This window comes from Euprymna scolopes, chromosome 36 (assembly GCF_053919585.1).
Source record: "Euprymna scolopes isolate OS-2025 chromosome 36, ASM5391958v1, whole genome shotgun sequence".
NCBI lineage: Eukaryota > Metazoa > Mollusca > Cephalopoda > Sepiida > Sepiolidae > Euprymna > Euprymna scolopes.
In genome coordinates, this window is record NC_136517.1 from 84345995 (window position 1) to 84355994 (window position 10000).

The following is a 10000-nucleotide window of genomic DNA, read 5'->3' on the forward strand; positions in this document are numbered from 1 at the left end:
CATATATAGAGAGAGAAATGAAAAGGAACGAACCGAGTTATGTGTTCAGCAACGTTTCGTGTTTATTTCGAGACTTCTTCTGGAAATAAAGACGAAACGTTGATGAACACATAACTCGGTTTGTTCCTTTTTATTTTTATATCTATTTCGTCGGAATACTATTTCCATCATTCTCATATATATATTTATATATATTTATATATATATATATATATATATATATATATATATATATATATATATATAAATATATATGCACACACACACACACACACACACATATATATGTATAACTTTTTATTTGTTTTACATAAGCAGTTATATGTCACTACACATTCATGAGAATGTTTCGGTCAGCCACTTACAAGTAACTAGAGACCTTTTTAAGCAATACTGCTTGTACAAAAGTAGAGTTTTTAATTTGCATAAGCAATATCGCCTGAAGAGGTCTCTAGTTACTTGTAACTGGCTGACCGAAACATGATCATGTATGTGTAGTGAAATATTAATGCTTATGTCAAAACAAATAGAAAGTATATCTCTTGTCCTACTTCAGTATTGAGCACTCTTGTATGAACTTTGATCATAATTCATTGGTTGTTTTATCTCTACAAAATATTAACCTGGAATAATCTATCTATCTATCTATATATATATCTATCTATATATATATATATACATAAAAGGCACAATGTGTGTTAGTGAGTGCGTTTTTTGTGCATGTCCGGCCAAGGCTTTGGGGGGGGCGCTCGGGTGGGGGTGACTGTTTCTTAGAACTTTTTATATACTACTTAGATTATAATATCTCCGATTTATAAAACAAGGTTGTGTGTATCTTTTATTTGAACGAGTTTTACGCGCTATTTTCGCGGTATTTCTCCTTCTCTGCGTGTTTGTTCGGCTAAATCGGTAGCAAACAACTTTCCCTGGCAAAAGTGCCAGGGACGTTCAGAAAACAATGAGCTTTTGATCAATGTGGCCAAAACTCCACATTTGCTATTCATTTGGGCACTCCCCTTTTTATAGAGAGCTGGTTTTCACCAACCAAAGTTAAGTGCGGGGATTTCATTCCCCTATGGCGTAATGTTTGACCTCATTAAATTTACACACATCTCACTTAACTTTTTAATCGTTTAATTTCAACCATTCACAATTCCGCTTCCCTCGTAGCGTCAAAGTAAATTATTAGGTTATTCATTTCAAGGCTTCGGGTTCGACCCTATCTGCCTACTAAAACTTTTTTGTTTTTCTTTTTCTTCTGCACCTACAAACAACCAGGCAACGCCGGGCACCCATGCCACAAAATAGACTTCTTGGCTTAGTGGGGGATGCCCTTTTCTCTTCCCTGCAACCTCCCTCCCACAGAAGAGACGTTGCGAGCCTGATTTTGTTTTATCGTTATTTCCATGACAAGTGCTCGTCTGAGCTCCAATCTCTGGTCTCCCCTCGCCAATCTTTCATGAAAAACACTCATCTAGCTGAAACCATTGTCAATAATTATCCCTATTCTTTAACTGTGCCTAAATCAAAACGTAGATTCCATGAACAAAGCTTCTTTCTTAGAAGTGCACGCCTGTGGAACTCTCTTCCGCTTGCCTGTTTCCCACCTGACTACAACTTGGATGTCTTCAAGTCCAACATAAACAAATTTCTGATAAACTGCCCCCTTAAGTAAGACACTTTATCAAATCTCCATTGCTAACGATTACTACGATATTATCCCATTGATTACTGTACACGCAATAACCCTTATCCCCAAGTGGCTTCAGGGCCTTGATAAGTGGTGACAACCATGTAAAAGAAAAAAGCTAGTCTATATATATATAAAAGGCAAAACAGCCACGAAAAGATTTTTTTGCCGGGCTTCTCAACAAGGTTATTATTTTGGAGAAGTCTCTTTATACTTTCTTAGATTATAATATTTCAGCTTTGCAAACGGACGTTGTCCCTATATTTATTTTGATTGAGTTTAAAAAAATTCCCTCGTTTCCAGTGTTTGTCTTTTTCGTATAAAAGCGAAACTGATCGAATGTAAAAACACAAACGCCTGGCCTTCCCATCTGGGACATCCAGAAGGCAATTAGCTTTGATAAATGTGGGGGAAACCCTTCATATCAGACAATTGCTATTCATTTGGACACTGCCACAGCTCCCCCTTTTTAGGAGGAACTGGTTTTCCACAACGTCGTGAGGAAACAAATACGGCAGAAAGCTGAAAGCTTAACTGGTCTACAGCCAAACTTAAGTGCGTGATTTCATTTCGCTATTTGCTATGGCATGATGGTTGACATCGCTAAATTTAAACGCTTTTCACTTCCTGTCACGTCATAGCATAGCGGTAAGATGTCAGATTTTCTTTCACTTTCTTTTCTGCCTTCACATTATCGGTTCAAGTCTGCCTGACTACTAACACTTTTTTTTTTCACACACCTACAAACACCTGGGTAACGTCGGGCACCCCGCTAGTTATATATATGTGTGTATGTGTGTTTTATTTTATTTTTTTTTATTACCGTTTTATCTGTTTGGTTACATATGTTTCGAATGTTGGACCGTGTTTACGATCTAACAGCCTTGTCAGAAGGTCTGACGAGGCTGTTAGATCATAAACATGATCCAACATTCGAAACATATGTAACCAAACAAAAAAAAACGGTAATAAAAAAATAAAACACATATTTGCTCTACAATAGTATTGAGCACTCTCTTCAGGTTTTTACTAATTACCAGTTTTACCATATATATATATATATATATATATATATACTCGGGTTTTTATATTCAAAAGTAATGGACTAATGAATTCAACGAGGTTGTTAGATAGTGCTCAATAAAAAGGGCTGATAATACTTGTTTATTGTTATATAAACATGCTCACATCCCGCTGCTACAAATAGACACTTGTTTCAATCAAACAACAGATATCATCAGGCAGCGACTTGACTATTCATTGAACTTTTGAATAGTCAAGTCGCTGCCTGATGATATCTGTTGTTTGCTTGAAACAAGTGGCTATTTGTAGCAGCGGGATGTGAGCATGTTTATATAACAATAAAAAAAAATATATATATATATATATATATATATATATATATATATATATATATATATATATATATATATTATGCATAGATCATCGTATTAACAATTAGATCACTGTGATTGACATAAAAAACATTTAAAAATAAAATGTTTAAATTCAACGTTATTTCTCGCGGTTAATGGTAGCCCATTGGATACGGTCTTTGCTAACTCATGTTACCAGGTTCGAATCTGTCGATTGGTGTTAATCATGACACCCTGCACTGAAGATTCCTGAAAGGATGAAGCACTAGTGCCTGTAGGTATTTGATTATTATAGTAAATAATAATATATATTTATATATATAGATATATATCTTGTCAGTGACAGAACTCAGATACGAATATACATTTTGCTAACTATGATCGAGCCAGCCTGGCTACGAAGTGTTTTAGGTAATTCACAAGGTGCAGCTTCGTAGCACACACTTAAGATGTCACCATTCGCTACGGCTAATATGTGTTTGACGTGCAGGTTCAGGAAGGTATCTTGCAGCAGGTTGTCAGTACACCATTACGTGGAGTACACCCTTGTCACTTACCCACCAGGCGAGTTTATTTGGGGGTTCATCTCCCTCAGTGAATTAAATATACCCCCAGATACCAACCTGGAAATTTCTACGATCGCGCCTAGTACAGGTGCTGGCCAGGTTCATCGTTGCTTATATATACATATATAAGTGGGAATGTGTGTATGAGGACAATTCTCAACCTATATAGTCAACGAATTTTTGAACTACAGACTTAAAATTTAGTATATAGGGTATTCTGACATGTTGAAAACTTTTTAATCTATTTTTATCATAAAACAAAAAAAAACTATTGCTAAGGCGTCAAAATTTACAATTTGGTACATGGGTGTCTTCGGATTTTTATCTGTTACCTGTTTCACGAATGCACATGCATGAATCATTCTCATTATAGATTCCTTATGTTAAGAATGAGTAGGTTTGAAAAACACCTTCAAAGATCCTGTCAAGCTGGACAAATGGTTATCGTACTTGACTCAGTGTGTTTAGGTTTTGGTTTCGATTTCAGCTCGAGCATTTTTTTTTTTACGTACAAGAAGTGAATTGTTTCGAAAAACCTAATACTTGCATGCACATGCCTCAGTTTCTGTATTAATTAAATAAATATATTATATATATGTAAAGGGAATTTGTTTGTGTGTGAATTTGTTCCCTATGGAATCATAAACGGCTTGGTCGATTTTTATGCTCAGACCCTATGTAATAGAAACAGTTAACAACCTGATGACCCCCACGTACCAAATTTTTATTCTATATATTATGCATATTTTATGACCGGGCAACACCGGGCAAACGGCTAGTATATATATATATATATATATATATATATATATATATATATATATATATATATATATATATATATATATGAGGTATAAGCAAAAAAATTTTTTTTTTTTTGCTTAGATTGTCTGACGAGATCGGCAGGATAATTTTATTGATCTGTCTCCAACTTGCAATGATTTAAGTACAATTCTCCGAGGTTGAAATAATAAAAACATATAATAAAAACATAAAACATATGATAAGCAAGAATAAACAATAATAAACATATTATAAAAACATATTAATTAAACAATCAAACTAAAGTGGCTGAGAAAAATAGTTGGATCATACTATTATTCTCAAAATATCCTGTTGTAATTCTCTAAGACGGATTACTGTTGTCACATTCTTGCCTTGACAGAATTCAAGATCGACTTTAAAATAATTTAATACATTTTTAATCAAGTTTAGTTGTGGGTCTTTCTATAAAAAAAAAAAAAAGTCTGTTCACTGATTTGAAATCGTTTATTTTCAGTTCAATGTCTGCTGACCTTCCCATCAGGCACCAGGAACGACAGTCTTAATTCTCGCCAGCGAAAAGAATAACAAGAAAATCTACTTTTAAGATTTAGGGGAAAATAAAAATGAATAATATAAAAAAAAAATTATTCTATATTTTTTTCTATTTTTGCATGGACTTTTTTAAAGTGCTAACCTTTTAATTAAAAAGATGCATCATTTCTGAAGTTAAAACTTGTTTCGACATTTAACATCAATGAATGAACGGCATTTGCTAACACATTTTTTTTTTTCAATAACAAAAAATTAATTCTGACTTTAATTAAGATATGATGAAATATTACACATCGAAAAAGTTATTCAGAATAATTATAAGCCCCCTCCCCCCACTTCTTGAATAGAGAACTCTTATTAAATGATTTCGTCTGCTGCTTACTTAATGCACCTATTTACTATGCCTCCCCACGGGACAGAGTTAGACACCAGGGTCGTTTTTTAACGTGGAGAAAAGGTACAAAAATAAAAAAATTGTCTCAGTCGTGAAGGACTGATCCTCCACTGAAGGAGAACAAGAAATGGAAGTGCAGCATCTGAAGAACAGATACTACACTTTGATCTTGACCAAAAAGGCCAAGTGCTTACTTAATGTAATACAAGGCTCTTTGTGGACAATAAATAAATAAATAAATCTATATATATATATATATATATATATATATATATATATATATATATATATATATATATATATAATGAACATGTCTCTGTGTGTGTCTGTGTGTGTACATTTTGCTATGCAATAACTCTGTCAATTTTCAGTCTACAGACTCGAAATTTGATATACAGGGTATGGAGATTTGAGAAAACCTTTATAATCGGTTTTCGGCCAGAAATTTGGCTGTTAAGGGGTTAAAGTTTAACGATTTGACCTTCGAGAACTCTACCAAACTCCTTCGCCAATTTTGGGTCTAAGCACTTGAATTTTTAGATATAGGTTCCTTGGACATGGATCTAACTTAATAACTTGATTAGAGCCCAAAACAATAAATGTTAAGGGGTCATAATAGGGGTCAAATTAAAAAAAAATGACCGCTTTATTTATTTATTTTTTTTTTTTTTGCTCAACATATGCCTCCAAACACCCGAGCAACGCCGGACTGAAATGCTATTAAATTAATAAAAGTGAAGCACTTAAATCTGCCTGTCAATGTTTATATAAAAAACATTTGGATAAATCATTTACGAGCACCAATCCAAGAGCTTATGTGGTAGAACTGCTCATAAAAACTAGATGGTTGTAGGTTCGATGCTTGGCTCAAGATGGGTGCTAATCTATCTGCACTGAAGAGCTGTGATACAGCAAAACAGTCTGTGTGTGAATAACTATAAATGCTCCCTATCTTGGGTTGAACATATTGAAATAACAAATTGCCACTAACGTATTATGCAATGCTCTGTGTATAAACAAATAGAGCTTAGGTATGTGGAAAATGTTTGATCATTGTAATTTCACATAGCCACCTTAGCAGTGAGCAAATAGCACAACGGTTAGAAGTGCTGACTGTCGCCTAGGTTTCAATTCTGGCTTGAGGTAGTTGCTAGTCTAGTTGCATTGAATTACTGTGATACAGGGAAACAGTACTGTATGTGGATGACTATATATGTTCCCAATCTTGGGTTGAGCATATCAGGAAATGAAATAAGCTGCCACTAATATATATATATATATATATATATATATATATATATATATATATATATATATATATATATATAGTTTATTATACAAATATTATTGGTTACATATGTGCATACATGTTTCAGTGGAATCGTAATTCAAGTAGACCACCTCATCAGAAAAAATGGGCAATATTGAAAAGAGAATCCTTAACCCTCTTTTCAATATCAATTCTTTTTTTTAATATCGCCCCCTGTTTTGGTCTGATGAGATGGTCTCCTTGAATTAGGATTCCACTTGTTTGTACAATAAGCAGACTATATATCAGCTCTGTCCTTCATTAAGCACTTTTTAATAATCACACGAGTTTCATTGGATTTACCTCTAGGAATCCAATCTATACAACCATTATATATATATATATATATATATATATATATATATATATATATATATGTATGTATATATATAAAGTTTGAATCATGTCCAGGTAACCTAGATCTAAAATTTCAAGTCTTTAGACCCAAAATTGGCAGAGGAGTTTGGTAGAGTCTGCAAAGGTCAACTCTTTCAACTTTGACCTCTTCACAGCCAAATTTTCGCCCAAAAACTCATTAAAAAGCTTGCTGCATGTCTGAATACCCTTTATGTAAAATTTCAAATGTTTAGACCCAAGATTGGCTGACTAGTTTACTAGAGACCGCAAAGGTCAAATTTGTTTTAACTTTGAACCCAATTTTGACCCATTAGCATTTATTGTTTTGGGCTAAAATAAAATTAAAATGTTTGATCCATGTCCAAGTAACCTACATCTAAAATTTCAAGTGTTTAGACCCAAAATTGGCGGAGGAGTTTAGTAGAATTTTCCAAGTAAAATCGTTGAACTATGCGCCCTTGACAGCCAAATTTCTGCCTGAAAACCGATTATAAAGATTTTTCTAAATCTCAATACCCCTTATGTCAAATCTCGAGTCTGTAGACTGAAAATTGACAAAGCAGTTTGGTAGGTCAATGTGCACACACAGACACACACACCCACACACAGACAATTTCACTTCTATAGCTATATATAGATATATCTATTATTCAAGCACGTCTGATTGAACACGATAGAGTTATTTCTTTTTCCGATTTTTTGGGATACCTTTTCAATTTGCTGAACAGTCTTTTTTAATTTTGGCTGGCATGTTATATATTATGGCGCGCAATATATATAACATGCCAGCCAAAATAAAAAAGACCGCTCTGCAAATTGAAAAGATATCCAAAAAAAATCGGTAAAAAGATTAAATCTATCGTGTTCAATCAGATGTACTTGAATAATGACTTGCTGCCAAAATATGCAAATATATATGTTAGTGTGCTGGATTCGTGAAGGATAGAGTAATTTCGGTAGGAAATCTTGAGTAGTAGTTCTTCTCAGTGTAATCCAGTGTCGATTGATTTTATTTCAATTTTCTATGAGAGAGAGAAACAATAGTTAGGTTTAGGAGAAACAATGGTCTTCTTTGCTATTTAATAGAAAAACTTCATGTACACTCACTAATACCATAAAGACTGAACGCTGCACAAAGTTGAGAATATTCAGTTTTTCGTAACAGTTTCACATTCATGTATTTACTTTATTATTTTTTGAGCAAGAGGGAGGATCGCTCGAAATATTAAAATTATAATTGTACCTATAATTTTGCATGTTTTTATGTTTTGTATAAGGCTATTTTCTATTTTTCAAAACCAAAGACAATCATTATTATTTTTAACCGATATATATATATATATATATATATATATATATATATATATATACATTATATATATATATATATATATATATAATTTACCGAATCCGATATCGATTTTGTATGACTTTGTTTTCTATAAGGTTATTTTTCAAAACCAAAGACAATCATTATTATTTTTAATCGATGTGTGTGTGTGTGTGTGTGTGTGTGTGTGTGTGTGTGTGTGTGTGTGTGTGTGTGTGTGGAAACATGTTTCTACAATTAAATTTCACATTTTATTTATACCAATCCTTCAATTTATGAAGCTTAATGTAACTACAGAACATATAACAAATAAATGACAAAAGTCTGTATTCCAAATTTCAAGGTGCTGACCATCTTAACGTTTATTTCCTTAAGTACATTGACATGCACAATTCTTGACAGCACCTGTTTCGTAGCACAAAATTATTCATGTAATTATGTCAAGTATTGAATTTATTTCGCCGTTAACTCATTAGAAGAAAAAAAAGTTAAAAAACTAAAATGCAAAACGAAAAAAAGGTAACCTCTCTCCCAATTTTCGGATTTTGTAATCATGCCCAGATGCATTTATTTTCTTTTGAAATTGATAAGTGCTTTTTCTTTCTGATGAGTTAAGGGCGAAATAAATTCAGTGATTGATTTAATAAGTAAATGAATGATTTTTTGCTACGAAACAGTTACTGTCAAGAATTGTGCGTGTCAACTTTGGAATATAGACTTTTGTCATTTATTTGTGATATATATATATATATATATATATATATATATATATATATATATATATATATATCAAAATGCACTATGTTAAAAGGGGCCACATAATGCAGGCATTTACGTGCAAGGGAATAAACTCTATCACCTAGAAAATAAAATTGCATAAAAAGACGGTCTTACCATGTTGCTATTATCACTAATTAAAACAATAACAAAATTAACTTATGTATGTATATATATATATATATATATATATATATATATATATATATATATATATATATATATGTGTGTGTGCGTGTATGTATATATATATTAGTGATGGGACGATTCCAATATTTTTTCCTGATTTCTTACTAAATTTCCGATTCCGATTCATTATAAATCTCTACATATTTAACTATAAAGTTATTTTACCCGATTACCGTTAAAGGTGCCGATATTTTCTCAAGCATAAAAAGACTCTTGTGGAAGGGGGGGAGTGACCTATGGATTTTAGTTTTAGCGTTAATTTAAAATCAATTAATATTTATGATATCTTATCACTACCAGCAGTCGAAGATTTTGTTTTAAACAAAATCAGATAAAAGAAAGATAATTAAAGGAATCGTTTTGGGCATCGGAAAATAGGCACAAATTTTTTACCGATTTCGTTTAATCGTCCCAACACTAATATATGTAAGTATATTCATTTTGGCACATGCGATCAGTTGAAAAATTTAAAACATCAATAAGAAAAACGATGTTTTTTTGATTGCAAGACGCATGAAATATATTAACTCAATAAACAATTTATTTCTGATTAACATTGCTTGTGTGCATCCTCCCTCAGAAATAACGAAATAAAATATTATGCTTCACCACTGTTCGCACTTATATCCATATGAAATAAGGTCCATAATGGTGAAGTTGAAAATAAAAAAGAAGGAAGAAAGTTTTAAAAATTT

The 10000-nt window shown here is 32.4% G+C and overlaps 1 protein-coding gene across 8 annotated transcripts in view; it reads left to right on the plus strand.

Annotated features, from left to right (window-relative positions):
* LOC145260645 (protocadherin-like wing polarity protein stan) overlaps positions 1-10000 on the plus strand; it is a 450806-nt gene that overhangs the window by 360899 nt on the left and 79907 nt on the right. The window contains exon 24 of one of the 8 annotated variants that reach the window (XM_080118981.1): positions 4912-5041. The exons of the other annotated variants lie outside the window; for them this stretch is intronic. Within the exon in view, the coding sequence (XP_079975107.1) occupies positions 4912-4926 (15 nt within the window). The 3' untranslated portion in view covers positions 4927-5041. Of the gene's footprint in view, positions 1-4911; positions 5042-10000 lie in introns of those variants that run through there. 8 annotated transcript variants of the gene reach the window in all.